The sequence below is a fragment of the Leptosomus discolor genome, chromosome 7 (assembly GCF_034619465.1).
Source record: "Leptosomus discolor isolate bLepDis1 chromosome 7, bLepDis1.hap2, whole genome shotgun sequence".
Classification (NCBI taxonomy): domain Eukaryota; kingdom Metazoa; phylum Chordata; class Aves; order Leptosomiformes; family Leptosomidae; genus Leptosomus; species Leptosomus discolor.
The window spans coordinates 47,758,556-47,781,080 of record NC_141397.1 but is presented as its reverse complement, the minus strand read 5'-3'; the positions used below and the strand labels follow the sequence as shown (position 1 = coordinate 47,781,080).

The 22,525-nt window shown below is 37.4% G+C and overlaps 1 protein-coding gene across 6 annotated transcripts in view; it reads right to left on the bottom strand.

The window, feature by feature from the left end:
• Positions 1-252: 252 nt before the first annotated feature.
• The window catches only part of AGFG1 (ArfGAP with FG repeats 1), a 37,396-nt gene continuing 15,123 nt past the window's right edge, over positions 253-22,525 (bottom strand). The window contains exons 3-14 of one of the 6 annotated variants that reach the window (XM_086467631.1): positions 16,918-17,033; positions 16,225-16,387; positions 15,138-15,294; positions 9,205-9,324; positions 8,515-8,586; positions 7,345-7,554; positions 6,343-6,526; positions 5,588-5,667; positions 5,213-5,305; positions 2,081-2,239; positions 1,380-1,465; positions 253-999 (exon numbers count right to left, since the gene is read on the bottom strand). In XM_086467631.1, coding sequence (XP_086323757.1) covers positions 940-999; positions 1,380-1,465; positions 2,081-2,239; positions 5,213-5,305; positions 5,588-5,667; positions 6,343-6,526; positions 7,345-7,554; positions 8,515-8,586; positions 9,205-9,324; positions 15,138-15,294; positions 16,225-16,387; positions 16,918-17,033 — 1,500 coding nt within the window. In that variant the 3' untranslated portion in view covers positions 253-939. Of the gene's footprint in view, positions 1,000-1,379; positions 1,472-2,080; positions 2,240-3,629; positions 3,678-5,212; positions 5,306-5,587; positions 5,668-6,342; positions 6,527-7,344; positions 7,555-8,514; positions 8,587-9,204; positions 9,325-15,137; positions 15,295-16,224; positions 16,388-16,917; positions 17,034-22,525 lie in introns of all 6 variants that reach the window. The other 5 variants (XM_086467632.1, XM_086467637.1, XM_086467633.1 and 2 more) reach the window with 5 other exon arrangements.

Here is a 22,525-nt window from a genome sequence, read left to right as displayed (position 1 = left end):
TCACTACACAGCTATTCTGTCAAAATAATGCAAGTTCACTCAACATTTTCTTGTTTGATAGGTCATTTCACTTGAGCTAGAACACCAAGCTTAATCACAAGGACACCCAGAAACTTATCCAAGTGACGCATGTGAAAATTTTAAGCTTAACTCACCTTTAACCATATTGCTTTTGATAACTCATCTGTGAGACTCACAGTATGTACATTTTAACCCAATAAAACATTAATGCACCAAAATAATGCTACACAATTGTTTTTTCTAATATTTATTTTTTTCACCTGCAAACTGTAGCAAAACATGATCAGCTTTATTATGCAGACAGGTATCCCTCTAACATTAGAGATTTAGGCATGTATAAATAGAAGAGCTCTTAGGAAAGGAAAACATTTTGAGAAATGAACAAACCTTCAATTTAACTTCATGACTTCCAATACCAACAGTTAAAATTATGTAGCTCATTCATTCCAAGAGATACAACAGCACCTTAAAAGTGGCTGATCTATTTCCCAGTAACATTTTTCACATAACAATGTGTTAAAGTTACAAATACTGATATGCACAAATAGCTATTTTCTAAGAAAAATATGTACAGTACTGCAGCATAATGAATGTGGTATCTGCAATAACTTATTAGCCAATTTAATATACATGATACCGCTACTTTTTACCTGCCAGTTCACAGGTTCAAGGATGTTACCACAGCCCTCTGTTTTGCACGTTATTACCTGGTGGGGGTGTCGATTTTCTTGGGTTTTGTGTATTTACTTCTCTTTTTTAAACTTTTTTTAAAGGTACACAATGCAGGCTTTTATTTTTACTTCTTAAAGACTTCTTTTGTGTTTAAAGCTAATATCAGTGAAACAAGACAACAGTGCAAGAGGCGCAGAGATGTTATGTGACCACATAAGAGTTCTTTTGGGTAAAGTGTCTATAAGGCTATAAGAAAGGATTGGTTGATGAGCTTCCTGCTGGAAATTGTCCTGTTGGAGCACCAGCCTAGGGGGGAAAAAAAAGGAAAAATAAGAAAAATAGTTAAGATTTTTTTTTCCATATTGTAAATCATAAATGCAGGATATATAGAAAAGAAAGTAACCTATTAGGAAATATTTCTGGTTTATGTTGCAGGTTTTTTTTTTTTGGTGGTTCTCTGAAATTACACTACTGTAAGAGCATGGTATACGAGTACTTCTTGATTTGAACAACCTTACAAATGCCATGTCATTGTAATACCGAATTGCATTTAGGAGATTCTCATGCTGCCTTCCCTTACTTGAAGCAAAAAAAAAAAATCTTCCTGTGTCTCTAAAATCAAGTGTTACCAATTATGCCTCTTCAGATATACAGGTGTTACTGATATTGTGCAACAACTAACTTACCATAAAAGGGTTACTAGATACTCCAACAGCTGCAACTTGTCCAAAAGGAGTTACTACAGGCTTTGCCTGTCCAAATGCAGCAAAACCTGCTCCTTGGAAAGATAAGCAAAAAATATTAATACTAGTAACCAATCTTCAAAGAGCTCTTTGCTACAGTTCGCACAGAAAAATAAGTGGAAGCCTGGAACTCCACCATCAGCAGGACTCATCCTACTTCAACACTGTCAGGAATGTAAATGCAAAAAAAACATGGCTTGGCTTTTTGTTTTCAACTGTTTGGAACAAATCAATTTCCAATTTCTACATATGGACTTCTTTCAATGTTATTTTATCATTTAAATCTAGGGAGAAATTACTTTCCAATTTTCTCTTGCCTGTGTTCTATGAAGTTAAAGAAAATGTTATGATCTGCTGCAGACACTCCAGAAGTGAAGAAAAAACAATCCTTCTTGATAAAAACGCTTTAAACCTGGGAATACTTAAAATTTTAGTATTATATTATGGTAACATTTCAGTTACATCATTGCACCCAGCCAAGAAAGCTCAACTACAGAGCCAAAACAGAAAGTGGGAACCCCTCATCAATATTACCATCAGGTTCAAATAGAAATAAATATGCACCCATTACCGCGAACTTACAGACAGATCATTTTCTCCATGTTCCCAATTTAAACAAGATTATCCAAAACTTACAGACCTACCATTTGGCTGCTGAGCAAAAGCAGTCTGTTGAGGGAAAGCTGCCTGCGTTGGGAACGTGGGCTGCTGGAAGTTGCCACTAAAACTAGTAGGAAGACTGTAGGAGGCAGGAGTTCCAAATCCTGCAGGCATGCTCATGGATGCAGTACCAAATGTTGCTGCTGGTAGGCAAAAAACCTCCATTCAATTATTGGGAAAAAAAAAATCACTTTTTTCCATGAGATTAATTACTATAATTCCACAGTAAGAAAAGTCTCCTAATGCCTCAGTGACCATACACAAGTTAGGTTCAACTTCTACAGCCACTGAACTGATTTGTTAGCTTGGATCACCATCAGCTAGGTGCATAATTTACTTTTGCACTTTAAAAATTAATGTAATCATTTAAAATTTACTAGATCCAGCATATTCAGATATACTTTCTTAAAAGGAAATAGGTTTTTTTACATTCTTTGTATTATCATATACTTCCCCTAGAGTTTTTCTGATAAAAAGACTGTACCCATCAGAAGCAAGCACTTTCAGGTAGCATAGGCCTCTCTTTCCCCTTCTGAGAACAGCATTAAAGGATTCTCCTACTTCAAGCTGCATTACATGAAGTTACAAGTGGAAAACAAAAAAACTGCAAGGGATACATGCATCCCCTCTCTCCTCATCCCATCCTTAACGTCATTTTAAAGGAAATTCTCACCATGCACATTATTTGCACACAAAGTTCCTATTGCAAATGCTCTTACCATTGAGGTAAGACTTAAAGAGAAACAAAAAACAACCACCCAAAACTTTTCATCTGATTCTCTGCTGTACATTTCAAGTAATGAACACACAGCTCATATCAATTCCACACACCTTCAGCAAATAAACAGGAGCACATGAAGTGCAACAATGTAGTAACAAAACCATTATTCAGTCTTTTGGGAGTTATTCTTTAAAGGAGAAGCATATAGACCAGGCATTTCACTCTAGTTAAACATCAGACAGAACTCTTCTTTTGAAATGTTACAAGCTAGATTTTAGGCAAGCTCAACTGTTTAAAAAAAATTAATGCATTTAATGAATATAGCTTAATATCAGTTGAAACATTTACCCCAATAGTATTCAAGGGCAAGACATTATACGTACATAAACTGTTGACAAAGTACATGCAAAACTAATGTACTAACATTGTTCTCAAGTTACAGTTAGCAGAGAAGGTATTCAACAGGAAAACTTGCTAAAACAGCAAAAGCACAACAAAATGAGCAGTGACTTGGAATATCCCAAAAGGCATCAACCTACTGTTGGCAGAAGCTTCAAGAGTCACTCAACTTGTTAGCATCATATTGTGACTGTGAAGGTATCAATAATGGTTTTGTTTTAGTTGCTTAATAGGTTGTGTATTATGCTCTTCTCTCTCTTTGCCCAGTTGCCAAATACCCACACCCACTCTATTTTAAAAAACTGAAAGTCTTCTGAAATTCCACGTGCAGAGAACCAGATAGCTATCAATAAGCTTTGTACAAGCAAGAACAATTAGCCACAAGAAACTTGATACCAAATGTGGCCACCTACCAAAATGAGCCTGAGGAAATATGTGAGAGTGCATTGCTCCCGAGAGGCCTTATGGAAGCCACAAAGAGACCAGACAATGTCAAATCATTTATACACTCTTGAACAGTCATTTCTTAGTTTATATATAGAAAAAGAAATATATAGAGAAAGAAATATACACACATATACGTACCAAGAAACTTATCCATAGCTTAATCTATTGCTGGTCATGCTAAGAAAACCATTAGAAAGAAATGCTACAAAACAGATCTCCCGTGTAATAAATAGCAAAGTTCATGCAGAAAGAAAGCTTAGTGTAAAAGGACAAGCTGCAAGTTTACACCTTACACCGAAAGGGGTACAGTATTATCTTTACTTATAGTCATTATCTCTGTCATCTAGTACATAACATCAGTATAGCTGTCAAAGGGCTGGACCCTCTGCAAGCCAAGAGGAGAAGTTTAGAAGGTGGAAGTATAGAGTTGCCATATTCAAGCAAATTTATCTAAAGAGGCTACAAGTTCTTGATGATGACACAAAACAGCACAGTTAGGAATGAGATTAAAATAAGGAAAAAGACATTTTGGATATTAAATAGCTGAACAAGTTTAACTGCATAGTATCTCAAAACGGACTGAACATAGAACTCATTTTAGCAGAGTACATGAATTTGATCAATTGAATTTTAACCGATCCTGATCAGTTTAATTCAACCTACCTAAAACTGAGCAAAGCATAACTCCATGTTAAAATGCATACATCAGCAGATTTAAATCTCCAGAAGTCCAGTTAATAGAGAAAGGTGCCAAAATTTAGCAGTGCCTTTGGAGAGGAAAACTAGCATAATCTAGCAGTTATCTAAATCCAAGTTCAGTGTTTTAAAAGTACAAGCTTGCTTTTTCATAAAGTGATTAAGTTTTTGTCTATGGAATTACAATTCTACAGAATCCTCTTCCAGAAAAATCAACATAATTCATGAGTGTAAAGATAATCTTTAGACACACGCTTTACTAAAACAAAAAAAAAATAAAGGATACCACCGATGTACTGAATAAGTAGACTGGTGAGCAGCTAACAGACCAAAAGCCTTGTCTTACCTGGTTCTAGCTCCAGCTCTTTGGTTTTGAGGACTTTCAGGATTTCAAAATAAAGAAAGAAATTGAAAAAGCAAGTGTATCAGCTTAGCAGCAGGGCGTTCGAGATCCCTGATTTCAAGGCAACCTGCTATGAAGCATGCTTCAAAGCCAAGGTTGTAGGCTGGGAAGGTACCCAACTGGTAACACCCAGACTACAAATAGCTTAGGTCGTAGTAGATCTTAAACAGATCATTTTTCAAGGCCACCATTTGAAATCCTAGGATTAGGCTAGAAACAGGAAAACAATGCCCTTAGCCCCAAAAAATCATTACTTATCTAAAAAAAGTCGATTTCTGCAGCCTATTTTTAAACATTGTACTCTACATTGAACAAACACACAACACGTCAAATGACTAGAAACAGAAATACAGAAAATCCTTAGGAAACAAATTACACAGCTATGAAAAAAAAAATTAATTTAAGTCTTGAAATTCAAGTTTCTCAAACACTTAGTGGTTTTTTCCTAACCTGTTGCTCCTCGGCTATTGGTCTGGAATGGATTCGTTGAAGGTGCCACTGGGGCAACAGGGGCAGCTACAAATGGATTTGTGGAAGGTGTTGCTGAAATATTAAAAACATTTGGTTAAATAAAGTCTTTTAAAAATAGCTAATTTAACTCACATTAAGTTTACACAGCTTTTATAAGGATACATATAAATATCTAAAATTACATGAAAGAAGTCAGGAATTGCTAATAAAATGCTTAACTTGAAATGCATCAAAACAACAGTACTTTTTTGGCATCCTTTAGTAACTTCAATATCACTTGTGTCAAGTATAGCACTACCAACTAAAAATCAGTAAGCTTACAGTCCACAACAGGTGTTAGTAACATTTATATACCTCCAAATGGAGCAGGCACACTCGAAGATGCAGGCTGTGTCTGTGCAGTAGCAGCCACGGGTACTGTTCCAAAAGCATTGCTGAAAATAATTCATACATTCAGTGAAGTCAGAATTGCTTGTTTAACAAATCAAATACAACTTACAATTATTGCTGGCATTTAAAGGAATAGAAAAGGAACACTTATGTGCGGTTTGCAAACTGCAATATAATTCACTGATGCCAGGAACTGAGCCCTGGATGTCAGGGTCAGAGCCTATAACTAGCTCTAAGCAATGAAAACTCATATCCACCAACAGCAGGAGAAAGAACATTGGACAGATGTCATAAGCATAAAGGTTGCAAAGCAGAAGCTTATGGGGGACTTGCAATACCAAGCAGAGCTATAACAGGCATTTCATATTTATTACTTCAATGATCTAAAAAAATAAGTGGTTGGCACTGTCTACATTATAAATACCTGAATAATTTTTTTGCCAGGGATGATGCTGATTTTCAGTATGCATGCAACTATGCTGTACATGAAAGTGTTACCATCTAACAGGTTTAGCATGTAATAACTACAAAGGTGCAGAGAATATTCTGCTCAGAGAGTAGTCTTAATTTTATCTTATAATATCCTATCAGAGAGCACTGCTGTTATTTAAAACAAAGGATGCCGTTTCAGTAGTAAACATTTCCCCATTCAGATAAGAAATAAAACAAGATTTCAGAAACAACTTTGAGCTAGAAGGTCAGCCACTTTAACAAAGTACCTGCTAACGTTACTGGTGGAAGTATACGCATTACTAGAGGTTGCTGTGGAGCTGAACACGCTGTCTAATTCTGCTAGAGCCGCATACTTGTCTGAAGATGTACTTGACTGATTTGGGGCTGATAATGCAGGACCTGCAGATGCTGACACTACTGTACTGAAGCCGCTTCCTTGCTCACTACCACCTAGAAAGAAAGAAACCAGATTAAAAGTGATGAAGACTGTTTCACTTTCTGCCCTGCCAATGCTGATAAATAAATCAAAATTCATGGACAGTTTAAGTTTCAGACTTAAAAATTAAATACGCATTAGAGCATACAGGAAAAAATGTTTAAGAAGCCATTAGCTACTAGCAAAGTGTCACGCTTCTATACTCTGCAGCTCCAAAGACCTGGAAAATAATGACTCAATACTACAGTCATCTTCACCTAGAAAATTTAACAAGACACACACCCTCGAATAATTCATTTCAGAACAAAGCTCTGCATTACAAACCAGCACAAGGTTTTATGCACCATGAGACAAAAAGGTTACAGAATAACTAGGGTTTTTTCTCCTTACCTTAGTCACGTATCACTGCTACTAGTTTATAAAAAAAATAAAGCAAATTTTTTTGTGGCAGAGAGGTAGGAAAGCTACTCTAGCAGTTCTCTGCAACAACTGTAGCTCAGCATTCAAGAACCTTCACTATAGGTTTCATCACAAGTGTGACAAATCTGTATATTTTCATCATTGTAGTAATAATTATTTAAACATTTCCACTTAAGAGTTTGTTCATCTTGACAGGAATTAGGTTTCCAAAAAGCAGCATTCTGATGACACCCTTTTGCAGTGGTGTTAGTCTCAAAATTTGCATTTTGCACATTAAGGGTACGCTGATGTGAAATTCTATAGATAACTTAAAGTATCCATATTTCAAAACGTCCTATCTTGACAAGCACAGCCATCCTTGTGGTAAGTGTACACATGTAGAATAAACACATCAAAGAATAAAGTTTAATACCTTGCCCTGCGCTGAAGATGTTATCTAAATTAGCAAGAGCTGCATATTTGTCAGCTGACTGGAGATTCGGTTTATTCACTGCAGCTTTGTTGGCTACAGCTGCTGTTGTGTTGCTCTGAGAAGCACTGAAGGCTCCAAAATCAGCACTGGAGGATTTGGGGAAGTTATCAAAGTGAGCAAAGTTAGCATTCACTGATCCAGCACTTCCACCTGTAACAAATAAGTTAAATACGATCAACACTCCAAAGCTAGAGAAAGTCTCTCCAACTGTAACTGATGGCACAATAATCCCACCTCTTTGTGGTTATGTGAGGCAACATGTTCTCCCACGCCATCCCACACATTTAAGAACCTTTCCCACTTCTTTCAAAGTTACATTGGATCATCAGGAAAAATTTATTTATTTATTTTTCAGCCTGCAGATCAGGGATAAAAACCCCCTGAACTTCAACAGCTTAAATCACAGCCATAATTTGACCTTGAAAAAAATATATACTATTTATTATCTGCTGAAGTAATTTCAAAAATAATGTTTTGCTAGAAAAATAAATATTTGTCTGAATCTTTAATATTCAAAATACAGAAGCTTCATTTTCCTGTCATACGTGTCTAACGAATAGCTACTATTTGCATTTACTTAATGGTACAATGTTTAACCATTTCAGATGTCAGTCATCGTTATAAGTAAAAAACAGTGCCTAGAAGTCCAAAAGTAGTATGATTTCATGCCAAGGTTTAGTGAGATAGTTTGGTTCTCTGTTCTCAGATTTTAGACTACATCCAATCAGGAAAGAGGTGAAGGAGAAGATACAACACAGCCATCTCAATACCAAGTCTCCACTGACATCAGAGATACATAAATCAACTTCTAAAATCTGACTTAGGTCCATACAACTGAACTTCAGTTCAAATATGAAACCATGGGATTCCATCCTTCAGTGTCCAGACAATTTAATCTAGGCAGGTCATATACATAAATTTAAATGAGTTGTTCCATTAAGTGTATCACATTTTATAACAGATTGTTGGGGATTCCCTCATACTACAGAACACACAACTTTCTAATAGCAAAGTAAGAAAGACAAAACATATGCAACAGTAGCAATGAAAATGCTATACTACAACGGCATAAAATGAAGCAAGCTGAGTTTTCCACTGCGTGGAACTTACTGTGTACAGCCTGGAGAGGAAAAGCTGAAGTAAATTCACCAAAACTGCAGCTAGATGAAAGCGTTCTGAACGCTGGACAGCCCGAAATTGTGTGTGGGTTAAAGTTAACATAAGAAGGGAGAAAGAAAATTTGAAAAAAAGTTTAAAACAACACCACACTCAAAAGAAAAAAAAAAGGAAAAGAAAAGTCAGTCAGCCAAAAGATCTAGGCAAACAGCAAGTGTAAGCTCAAGCAGTTCTAAAGCATGATCAAATTAAAGGAAAGCAAAATAAATCTTAGCAATAGGCTCTACACATGAAGTTAAACATAGTGAAGTGTGTGTATACGTTACACCTATGCATAGACACACACTTTTTTTGGTACTGTGATGTGCTTTTGGGTCTACTGAAACACTTCTCTTACAAGAGTCAATTCAGTATTTTTCAAAACCAGTATCATTTACTCTTTCCAGTTATTTCAGGTGTAGAGCTAACAAACACATAGTGCCATAAATCAGACTTCTGAGTAGCATTAGGAAAGAAAAAAAAATCAACACCAAACAGGAGGAATTCATTTTGAGTTTCCCCAGAGCTTCAGATGGCTTGATTGCATTAAAGCAGGCAGATGCAAGAAATAAACTCAAGTACCTTCCAACACAGAGGTAAGGATTATTTCAATTAAGTATTAATCAAAAGTGCTAGGAGTTCTACCTGTATTTTGGGGCTGAAAAGAAGACTGACTTGCTGTGGGGAAACCTCCAAAATTACTCGAGCCACTAGACTGTCCAAATGCATCAAAGTTTGCAAAACCTGCATTTGCAGAGTTCTGCGCTGTAAATTGCAAAGGAACAAAACACGTTAATGGATATGGGAAATAAACACAAAAACAGATGTATTAACTGAATTCATGGTCATGACAGCCTCCAAGGGTTATGTCCTACCTTGTAACTTCTTTTTACATGAAGAAATTATACATCATTCTACAACTAAAAGTTGTCTTTGAATAAGCGTTCACAAATCACCTTCACAGAGCTGTACCAGTTAATACTACTTCTCTCCTCCTCACACATGCTGCTACTCACAACTGCATGACATGGTAAAGTCCAGCTCAGCTTAACCCTAAAGTGTTTGCAGTGGTGGCTTCTCAGGGAAAAAGATCCAAAATGTACAGAATACCAGATGTACCTGTAGAACCCAAACCAGGTATCATTCTAAATGCTGGCTTCCCAACCTAGAATTTGTGGACGAACTGAACATTTCTTTGGGAATAGAAGTTAGAAAGTATTCTTGTAACATACTGACAATTTGAATTCCTCATATACAAAGTGCTTCTTCCTTGGGTGAATTTAGTTTGGCACAGCTTGAATAGATTCAGCTATGTTTATAAAATAATTTCTTTTTAAAAAACGAATTTTCCAAAAACCCTAAATTAGTACAGAAATATGGAAAATCAATACCAATGTCAAGAAGATAGCATTCATAAAGTGTATCCACAAAATAAAATCCAAGGAAATTTCATATAGAATTTTGGTTTTTGCCTTCCTTTAATGCCATACTATAGGAGAAAATAAAGTTAACACTCATCTAATTTCAAACAACTGGACATTTAAGCATCTATAGTTTCAACAGGAATTGTGAGCCCAACTGATAAGCTCCACAGAAAGTCTTAAACACTGTTATAAGCAAGGAGTAAGAGCAAAAAATGTTTTTAATCAAATGCAAAGCAAATCCTGGAGGGATTCTGCAGATTAAGTATATACAAAACCAATAAATTGCTGATTGTTTAAGTACTGTTACTTAATAGCCAGATAATGCTAATAAAAAGTTCCATTATTTAATTTAATTTCTATTAAAAAAAGCTTCTGTACTACAGATTTATAAACTAAAAGGACTTTGTATACAAACCACTGTATTCCACAACACTGATAATATAAATTGAAGTGCAAGTATATCCCTTCACAGGGGATGCTGGTAGAAAGGGTGAGGTTTGGCTCTACTTGATACCACTTTTTATTAGAAGCGTGCGTGCATACTGGGTTTACACAGCACCATACCTGTAGTGGGGGGCTGCAGGGGTGGCCCCTGTGAGAAGAGATCAGAAGCTGCCCCCATTTCTGACTGACAGTTTCAGCTGGCTCCAAACTAGACCTGCTGCTGCCCAAAGCTGAGCCCATCAGCAATGCTGGCAGCACCTCTACAGTAACATCTAAGAAAGGGTAAGAAACACTATGCAGCATCTAAGAGGGAGGAGTGAGAGAAATGAGAGAAATAACCCTGCAGACACCAGGATCAGTGAATAGGGAGGGGAAAGAGGTGCACCAGGTACTGGAGCAGAGATTCCCATGCAGCCTGATAAGACCATTGCGAAGACAGCTGTTCCCCTGCAGCCCATGGAAGACCACAGTGCAACAGACATCCACGCCACGCTGCAGCCTGCAGAGGACCCCACACCACAGCAGGTAGAGATGCCCTGAAGGAAGCTGAAGCCTCTGTAAAGCCCAGGCTGGAGCAGGCTCCTGGCAGGAGCTGTGCCAACGGAGAGGAGCCCACACAGGAGCAGGTTTGCTGGCAGTAGCTGTGACCTGCGGGGGGCCCATGTTGGAGCAGTCCATGCCTGAAGGCCTGCACCCCATGGAAAGGACCCATGCTGGAGCAATTCTTGAAGAACTGTAGCACAGAGAAAGGGCCCACGTCAAAGAAGTTTGCAAAGAACTGTATCCCATTGGGCAGAGCGATCCCACAGTGGAGCTGGGGAACAGCAGGAGGAGGAAGGAATGGCAGGGACAAAGTGTTATGAACCAACTGCAACCTGTACTCCCCAATCCCCTGCGCCACTCAGGGAGAGGAGGTAGAAGAGCCAGGAGTGAAACTGGGCCTGGAAAGAAAGGGTGAAGGTGGTTTTGTTTTTATTTCTCACTATCCTACTCTTATCATTAATTGACAATAAATCAAGTTAATCTTTCTCAAGTTGAGTGTTTTGCCCATGACAGTTAACTGGCAAGTGATCTCCCTGTCCCTATCTTGATTCAGAAGCTTTTTTTACCATATTTTCTCCCCCAATCCTGCTGAGGAGGCAGTGTAAGACAGCAGCTTGGTGGGCACCTGACAGCCAGCCAAGGTCAACCCACCACAGCATGAGATTAACAAGCAAGGGGGAAAAAACCCACCACCATACACATACACAAAGAAAAAGCAAGGTCTTGGGTAAGCTCTGTCCTAAAATTTTCACCTTTAAAGTGTGCAAGGAGAAAGAGTGGTCACAGAGGAAAAACAGTTCTATTATTATACCATTCGTATTGGTTCAAACAGCATTCCACAGACTTCAGCTGCAAATTCCACAGTTTTTCCTGTTTGTTTTGTTTCTAATAGCTTTTAAAGAGGAACAGATTAAGAAGTCAATTGCACCTTGTGAAAGTGATGCTTTCATCCTGATGCATCAATCGGATAGAGGCTACTTGGAGACTGATGTTTAGTTGACCAAATAGGATTAAGTACATAAATTTCACTCCTAGAATTGTGACAAAATTTTTCATTTTAACCACTCACACAAACAGAATAATACATTGAGAATCTTAAATGAAATACCTTCTGGGTCTAGATTAAAACCATATTATATTACAAGGCCACTTTTAAATATTTTATTACATCAGCTGACACAATACAATTTGCAAGTGGGTCCATGCTAAAACAGCGAAGCTGTAAAGACTCTTCTAGAGCATTCAGATGTTAATCTTGCTTTATTTTATGTGGTAAAGTTTAAACCTATGTAAAAGCGGCACAAAGGTAAAGAGCAGGCAAGACTTGTACTTTCCTGTACCTGAACAGTAGGTAGATCATACTTTTAGGGGTGGACTGGCAATTCCAAAATTCAGTTCTCCATGCAAAAACTCAAGAACAACCCTAAGTTAGTGGATTGCAGATTGGCATAGATTTACAACTACTGTTGTGACTGCAGATCAACGAGGCAGTACAAAAAGCTAGCTGGCTAAAGCTAGCTCGAGTATGGCAGCATCAGTCACAGCAATGCAAGCTGCCCCTACAATCTTTGCATAGTTTCTTCTGTGAGGTTTGCACTACCTAGTGCGGAATAAAAGCATGAAACATTGCAAAACCAAAAAAGCTAAAATAAAGCCCACATACTTAATTATAAAATTGAAAATAATTCTCTACAAGACAATAACTACGTCATACTATTTCATTTCTTCATGGTAAAACACCTTCTCCCTTGTTCCTCATGATTACAGTTGTGCTGTGTCACTGTGCCTTTTTAAAAATCTTTTGTGCAGATCTTCTATTCACTTAGTTTATAGGAAGTCTACATGCCAAAGTTTTATCTTTTTTGTCACTATTATCAGTCTGGAAACTACAGACAGAACAGTTACCTACCATCATCTTCAAAGTCTCATCATTTTACAGAACTTTGTAAATTAAATGCAGTCAACCTAAGGTCAGCATGTTTCCCCTGCAACATGCAACAATGTCTTGAACCAGCTTAGTACATTAGAAAACTCAAAAAAGGAACATATCAAAAGTTGCACTTCCTGCATAGTTTTCAAGCTTTATATCTACAGTTTACAGATCACAGCACAAGTCTAATATTTTCCTATCAGCTGCTGCACTCAGTTGTGCCTTAATTGCAGAAAAAGTAACTTACACAGGAAGACCTTAAATTTGCTGGTGCTCTTCAGCAATTTCTTTAGCTAACCACAGTGTACACGAAAGGAAAGAGAAAAGTCCATGCCCTGTAGGCATAGCTAAAACCAAGCCCTAAAACAACACCACCAGACCATAAACTTCAAGAAAGTAGTGCTGGACTAAGTGCAAGTTCTGTGCACTTAGTGTGTGATTACTAACAAAAATTACATGTTTATACGGCTCCTTAAATGAGCATTTAAAACTCATTTTTGCCAAAACTGGCAGACTGATCAACCCTCCTTGTGTTCCAAAGGGAGGAGTCTGTAACATTTCACTATTAGTTTCAGTTAACACTACCCTGTGATTACTGCACAGAGAACAAGCCTTACAAGTATTTTACCCTAACAAACCAGAAAACACCTTCAGATAAACCAGTCTGCAATACACATTCAGCTATCACATGCAGAGAATTAGATTTCTGTCTTTTAGAAACTGATTTACCAGCTCTGAAGCTGTTTTGGGATCTAAAACTTACAGAAAGGTCATGGGAATGACCACAATGGTTAATTATGGAAACAGAAAACTAGTCAGTACAGCTAAATATTCCTCTCAATTTTGATTTTCAGCACTTTTTAAAACTAGAAATTAAGAGACTCTTTCATAAGATTACATTTATCCTGGACTGTTCATACTGCTTTTTATCCTTTTAAAAATTACCCAGCAGAAATGCACTGGAATTTTACCTAGATTTGGAACACAGTATTGAAATACTGTTTTAATGGAATCTTCATCTCCCGAAACCCACAAAGAGTAATTAAGTGCATATAAATATAGAATCATTCAGCAACAAGTTTGGAAAGAATAAGTCATTAGTAAGAATTAAACACCTACAGCCTCTTCAGTAACACTATACAACATTGGCCAGTCAGCACAAGTTATCCCAGTTAAATATACCTCCAAAAAGATGATTAACATGAAGCCTTATGTTAAGGATTTTACAAAATAAACTGCCACTCCAATTCTTATTCTGAATTACTGAATTCAGCCAATTATTTCACAACATGGTGGAGGTTTTTTTTCAAAGTTAACTTTGAGAAAGCCTTGATACTTTTTTCAGTTCCTCCATCACACCTCCTCCCAACTGTTAACAACTTCTGGACTAGCTTGCAAGAAACATCTTATTCTTGTTGGCTTAGCAGCATCACAGTTTCTCTCAGAAAAACTAGATGAAAAGCCCATTCAGACAAGGCACGCAAAGGTACTTTCCCACAATTACAATGCAAGTTAGCAACAACATACTTCAGTGACCACAGAATCAACTTTTTATTTGGGATAGACTTCTATGGTTCAAGATCTTCCGATGAAAATAAACCCTGAGGGCTCAAATGTTTTACTGAAGTCATTCTTTAAGAATTCAAGGCCTACCCCCATCCTGAGTCAATACAAATGCTCAAAGCTTGTTTATTCTTCCTGAAACTACAGAACACTACCCACACAGTTAGTATTCAGTTTTTAAGTAGACATACACACAAAAGAGGAGGTCATTCTTTAAACTGAGGAAGCCTCTGTTTTTCTTTTAACAAACTGTCAGTTATTGTCAATGCATTTGATTGAACTCCCTGAAAGTCTCTACATCTACTTTCTTTCCATGAATGCTCTTCCTAATATTTTTCTGAAAGAAAATTGAAGGTCTAAGATCAGCTTCTCCCTACATCATTACTCATCCTCTTCTTCTCTCCCCCAAAGACTTCAAATTTCTAGCAGTAGGCAGAAATAGTCTAATCACATATACTAGAAAATAGCTATAGCAACTCCCACTTCAAAAAGGAGGATTATCAGCCTTTATGTCTTCAATCTTTCTTTACAAAGATCTGAAGGAAACCTGGAGCAATACAACATTCAAGGCACAGAAGTTACATATACCTTATGAAGAAGTTTAGTCTAAAGTCATAAAAAATTAAAACTGCATGTTATACTTTTAAAAGGGATACACTGCTCAGAATATTTACCTGTATGACTGTTGAAGTGTGCAAAATTAGCAAAGTTTGCTGTAGCAGTTGACTGAGGAGGAGCAGCAGCAAAGATATCTGAGCCAAGGTCACCGAGGAGGTCAAACTGTTTCTTTTCTTGTTGCTGCTGTCCTTGAGATCGAACTACAACAGGAGACTACAAACAACACTTCAATTAGCTAATATAAACAAGTTGGTATTTTACCAAAATGACTTTTGCAAAATACTAGGATAGACTAAGCCTATTTCCTTAACAAGTCATTTATTCCAGAAGTTTAAGATGATATATACAGCAGAGGCCCTCCTCCTATGAGCACTATTTATCCTACTACGGTGGCTTTTAGAAGAACTCTGCAGCAGATTTCCATGGATTAATAGGGCCTAGAAGAATAAAGCAGCAGCATATAAGCAACTTCAAACTTATGTATTTAAAACTGCAAACACTGTTCACTGCATTCTGAAAGTCTTCAGAATTCAGTATAGGGAGAGCAAAATTGAAGAATTTCATAGTAAGGCTGCAAGCCAGCCGTTTCTATTGTTTGAATCTTAAGAGGTCCATTCAAGAGTTGCTTGTATCCTAAAGGTAAAACAGTTTTTCAAAAAAAACTGTCCTCCCTCCAAAATCTAAGTACATAGTGTTGTTTGGTTTTACATAACAGCATACAGACAGCCCCTGAAAGCCACTTGCTAAGTTACAATGAGCATGCATGCTTTCCATCCACATGTTCACTACTAATCTCATGGTTAACTGTATTGTTTTCAAATAAAATAAAGCATGAAAATATATCACATTAGATTCAAACTTTACAGGTATTTAAGCAAAAGACAATCATAATTAAATTTGTCAATATCACTGAAAAATTCAGCTTACTGAAAATAACTAAACCCCCCCAATTTGGTCAATAGAAACAAGCTTAATTTAGAACAGATCTGCAAACACTCGTAATACTTCAAGAAAATACATAAGCCAAAGTTGTCTTCAGCGATCACATGAGGTAATAGTTACTCTTGCAAGAATTCTTGTGCCACTAAAAGAGAAAAAGTACTGCTGAACAGTCCTGTGCTCCTCAGTTCTGTCATTACTCACTTGGCTAGGTGTGCCCTTATTTAAGTGCAGTGTGGGCGCAGCTTCTCCCAAGAGAGATTTGAGTGGCTTCACCTCAGGTGTGCTGCTTGTACTACTAGCAGAAGACCCCGATATGGATGCATGGACTGATGCCACCACCTTTGCTTGCTCTGGAGGAACATACCTACATTTGAAAAGAGCAATAGTTTTTACAAGTTTAATATGAAAAGTTCTGCTCAACATTCATAAGACTCATATGAGAACCAGTAGACGTCTGCTTTGCTATTTTAACCACCGCCCCTGCAACAAATTCCATCAGTAGCTTGCAATACATATTATCTCAATATGCCAGATTTTTTTTAATGGACTAGAACTCCAAAACATCAATATTTTATAGCACTTAAATACAAACCACACGTCTTCCACCTCCTAACAAAAGCCTGCAAATCCCTTACTTTACACTGTTGTTGACATTCCCTCAAGCCATTTCTCTTCCATCAATATGAACCACACATTGAGAAACTGCTTTAAATAGTTTGTCTTCTCTGCTTCCTGTAGGAGCCCTGAATAAAGTCCAGAAATTATTTTACTTTACAGAGCTGTGCAATCCAGTCCAAAGAGCACACAAGAAGGCACACTCAAGAATGCAAGCATAACAGTCCATCCTCACTTCTTGTCACAGAAGCAATCTTTATAGTTGTAAAGCTATCTTACCATCTTTTCTTTTCATATTTTTCCTGTAGAAATTCCTTTACTTTCTGTGGATCCCTGAAGTCTGGAATTGCTGATGATCTATCATCAAACAGGCCTAGCCAAATCTGTTTGCACACCTTAAAAAAAAACCAAACCACAACCACAGATTAATCAGAGAAAATATCTTAATTAGTAACCTATTTAAGTCTACAATTGTGAATACATCAAACCATTAAAAAGTGTGTGGCTACATATTTTTTGTCCCAGACTGAGCTGCTTTAACCACTGACTGGTGCACCATGTACTGGTCTAAATACTTACAGTTGAAAGACCATCTGTCACAGCAGGGCAAGGAAATCCCAACATCCAATTTCACCATCAAATACTGCTTTCACAAAATATTTGTAGTTATGTATTCATGAAGGGGTAAAGCACCCGATTTCTACTTAAGACTCTTCTTCACCTAATTCTACACATTCCCTTACCTACAGGGTTTAATGATTCCATATACCACATCCCCCAGATGGTAGCTTTTAAAGGATCTGAGTTTAGGTTGGGGTTTTTTTGTTTGGTTTTGTTTTGTTTTGTTGTTTGTTTTTTTTTTAAATGGCCTTTCCTACCATGATGCAGTTTCTATGGTATCATATACACTTAAGTGAGGGTATGAGAAGAGGGAAGCACAGCCTTGCTCTGCTTTGACTTTCTAATTGTAGTTGAGTGAGCAAAAGCTGAAGAAATTGCAAAATTCTCAGTACATTCAGCTTCAATTCCTGACCAAACAAGAGGAAAGGTGACTGTTCTCAAAACTAGATACCCAAGTTGTCACACTTAAAACATTTTCTTTAAGCACTTACAGATACTCCGCAAGTAAGCTGAATATGCACCCAAACAATACACCAAACATTAACTACCTTCTAAAAAACAGACTCTGTCATTTTACAACAGGTTTCTTCCAGAGAAGTGGAGTAAGAAAAGCTTCGGTTTTTGATGTACATCCTTTCTTCCCACACTCTTTCTGAAATAGTCCTGATCATCCCTCTTACATGCCTCCTACAAATGTTGCTCTCTATCCCTGCAATACTGTCAGGTTTTCAGCATTGTCCCCATGACCTTCAGAGGAAGTACAAGCTCCAACAAGCAACATCTGCATAAACCGATTGCCCTGAAAGCTGGCAAATCAAGGTAGAAGCTGGGATACTCCCACTACATCGTCTTCCCAGAGAGGTCGTCTTCTTTATCCGGTCAGCTAATTTCACCAAAATTGCAGCAACTTAACATCTTCAGGATCACTAGTTGTCAAACATGATAAATAGTATAGGTCATTTCAAAGATTGTTCAGGATTAGAGCGATTAGACAGACAACGTAAGAATGTCTCAATTTTATATAGCCTGCTTGCATGTCCAACACTCCACAATCCTTGTTGTCACCTACTGGATAGAGACAGACAACAACAATGGGAAACAGATCTAATGATCAAAGCATAGCTCTAAAGTAGTGATTTAAATAGTCATCTAAAAATACGATCAGTACTTCCTACTTCAAATAAACTCAGCTTTTCAGCATTCATTCAGCAACTGTACGCAACAAAAGGGTTAAGTTCAATGGACTAAGTTGAGTTCATAAATTTAAACAGTCATTATTTGCAGTAAGGTAACAGTTAAAATGAAACTGAAGATATTTAATACTTCTTCGTACAAAGGTAGAAGATACAAGCCTAGTCAAAAGAGTCACAAGTCTATTGAAATAATAGCTAATAGCATGAAGCACTATTTTAATAGCAGCAATCTTTCACATAAGCACTACTTTTTGCTGACAATTTATAAAGTCAGAACATTTATGGGAATAGCTTTAAACATCTGCAGTGAATAGTCTGATGTGGACCAGCAGTAGTCTTCCCACACTTAGATTCATGAGTATAACTGTACCAACAGCAGTCATATGATTGCTAGGAGGAAGAGAAGTCCTGTTTGTGACTAGTTACAGCATATCTGGCAGCAGGAGTTGGTCGTGTCCAAATCTACACATGCCCCCCCAACCACCCTCCCCCTGCTCCAGCCCCAACCTCAGTGTTGGGAGGAACATCAAGATACACTGAAGAAAGTTGTGCCTAACTTCAGACAACCAGAAAGACAAGTGTTAGAATAACCCCTATTTGATCCCACACCTACCAGACTAACACTCAGGCCTATACTGTGATGATCAGTCTACATCCAGCCTAAAGATGGTGCTAGTGAATGAAAGAGGGCCTCTCTGCCACACTTATCAGGCCATTAAATTACTCCTCCTCCTCCTACCACCCAAAACAAGTCAGATCAAAGAAACTAATCACAATTACCACATCACTAGTGCTGCTGAAACCTTTACTGAGATCAACTCACAGCAACAAGCAAATCACAACCCAGTTTTTCACCTTTCTCCCTCCCAGTTTTCTGCTTCATCTTCACCCTGAAGTGCCTAAGCATTTAGAGTGAGGGGAAAAGGAAAAAAAAAAACAACCATCTCCGTATCAAATAAGTCCCAAACCATCCTGAACACTACAGGCAATTTCTAGGAGAAATCCAAGAACAAGGTCCTGTGTGACTTTAGATCATTTACCAGCTATGCAGCTATAGCAGATTAACAGTTCTATGAATATGCAAACAGGTTCGAAGGAGGACTCTGCTGTCCAAACACACTGTTAGCTAAAAATGATATGAGCTTCTTAAAGGTGTCAATTCTTGCATTGCTATTTTTGTAAACCTTGAGAAAGCAGGCTTCCAAAATACTTCTGGAGCAACTAATTTCTTCTAAACACAAAAGCAGTAACAACTGAAATACACCTCAAGTCACTATAATTTATGTAATTAAACCTGCCAGGCACTCTTTATTGGTTCTCTGTTACTGGTAGCAGAGAGAACAGTATTACTAATGGGTAACAGATAACCCCACACAATCACCAAAAAAAAGAACCCAGACTTAGACACCCTTCAGCAAGAAGTTTCTATTTTAACAGAGTTTGACAGCAGTAGCTATACAAACACAGGTTAGAACACTACCACACCACAGATGCAAGTTAAATTTCAAGTAAACTTCCTTACCTAGAGTTCTCAGAAAAAGAAGTTTCTTAGAACTCTTTAATACAGTCAAGTCCTTTATAAAGCCAAATTTTATAAAGCTCTGGTATCACATCAGAAGCTAGTAAAAGGCACAGTTTTGTCAACTTCCGTATGAAGTACCACACAATGCTTTGAACATCAGCAGCCATTCCAAGCAAGCATTCAGAATACAATAAAAGGCCCATTGTCTGTCTTTGTTTGCTGGTGACCTGTCTGCTCTTTCTAGCTATACTTTTGTTACTATCATGTGACTTGACAGGGATCCACAATATTGCATTAATTATGGTTCAAGGGAGCCATAATGCACAATTTTCAGCTACCTACAAACAACCAAATGGCAGGGTCCTGTGCAATACCATAGGATTAAATCACAACTGGAAATCAAAATTTTAAAAAGATTAGTCAGAAACAGAGCTTGCATCATCATACAATTGTTGTTTTTTGAAACAGTTATCTTTCCATAGCCTTAAAATGTTACTTACAGTACTGAACCTTGTGCAAAAAGTTCTGTGAGAAAAGTGAATGTTTTTACTGATGAGGCCATCACATTTTTTATTTCAAAATTATTTAAGATTTACTACTCTCCACTAATCACAGCTTTTAAATCCACCATCTGAATTTGACAGCACCTGAGGTACTAAAAGATTAACTATAACCAAAAAAATATTAGTGGAAATGTAAAAAAAAATATCAGATCAGCAACTTTAGTTGCCCATACTTCAACATGAGCTTCAGTTCTGTGTTTTGTCTGGCCTGACAGCTGCCTAGGCAGGACACCTGAACAAATTAGCACAGCTATTTACAGTATGTGCTGACTCTTGCCCAGCCATTACTTGCAGGACATGGGAGAAAAAAAAAAAAAAGACAAAAAGGCAGTAAAGGGCATATACATCTGCACATAAGCAACCAGTCACTATTAAACACTAAGTTTTCTTAGTTTTCCAATATAAACTTGCCACTAGAGAAAAAGAAAACAGGAGAAAACAGGGAAGTATTTTTTTTCAAAAGCAGCAAAATTCAGAATATATGCTTGGAGAAATTTGTATATCCCAAAGAGCATGTATTTCAAAACACCTCTCTAACTGCTCCATACATAAATCAGACTTGCAGAGCTGATTCAGAAAATGCTACTGCCCAACCTTCATGATACATCTTAAGCTCCATTTTAACAGAATTGAATTACTCATTCCTTTGCTTTTACAGGTAACATGAAGAAGCATCCCAACTTACCACAAAGTCATACAACATTACTATTAAGGTACCAAGCCTAAAAATTCTATGGCTTTCTGGCATCCTTCTACATCATACAATCTTCTTTGGGATACTCTGGTTCAGCTATTTAATATTAATATTGTTCTTTCTGCAATAGCAGCACAAAGAAGTCTCTACTCAAAAGCTCTGTTCGTTCACCAAAAGCCTTGCTATACTCCTTTTGATAAGCAAAGCTCTACTAAACAAAACGCTCTGCTTAGAGGAGAAGAGCCTGGCAAGCTGGAGCCAAGAGTAAACATCCAAGTTATGTGGAAGTCCCTAGAAACAGTGGAACATATCCAACAATCCATAATCATTGCCCACTGTCCCTGAAAAGTATAATTAGTCCATGTCCCACTGGTTCACCAATGCAGCAAGAAGAAAAAAAAAAGACAGCACCGAAGTCAGAATGATTGAGTATATGCAGTGTTTGAAAGTCCACTTTTGTTGAAGGGTTGACAGAAGCGAGACTTTGAAGCTTTGTCTGCCTCTACTACATTGTGGGAGCTGCAAAGTACCAACATTAAACAAAGTTTTATCTTGTCAGGTAACAATAAGTAGAAAACAAGATTCAACAGTTATCTTCATGAAATTTAAAAAACGCTTTACAACTGCTTTAGGAAGAACAGTACCTGTTCTCTGCCAACAAGCTCCCATTCCATAAGGGATGTCATTAGACATTTGGCAACTAGATACTGTGAAGTTCAGAATTAGATCAGTAAGTACAGCATGAAGCAAAGAGGGAAAGAGAATCACAACCAGCGTCAACCTACTCACCCTGACCTAGATAAAAACCCAGAAGGTAGCAAGGCAGAAACTGCAAGTCGTCATAACTTAAATATATCACTGAAAGGAGAAACTGGGCCAAGTGCATATTGTATGTTATAATAAAGACTTTACCTATATGTCTCTTCATACCATTGGTTTCCCTGAATCTGCACTCAACAGCTATTCTATTTGAGGGAGAAACTGTTTTTCCTAGAATAACTGCATTTACCTATCTTCTTTTCCATACACTATTTACATTTGGAGTCCTACACTTTAAGTAACTACCCCCATTTTCAGTTTTGACAGAAAGAAACAAAGAACTCATCCCATTCATTGCACATCTGGTACTCCACAAAATAAAGCTGACCAGAAAGGCTTCTGGTTTAAAAACTCAGCCTCCCAGAAACATTTCACACTTTCAGGAGTTCCAGGCAGGGCTCAAAGGCTAAGAAGATAAACGTATCTGGTTTTCACAAATGTTTAGCTTTTGGTTTTGCTTCTAGGTTTGTAACAC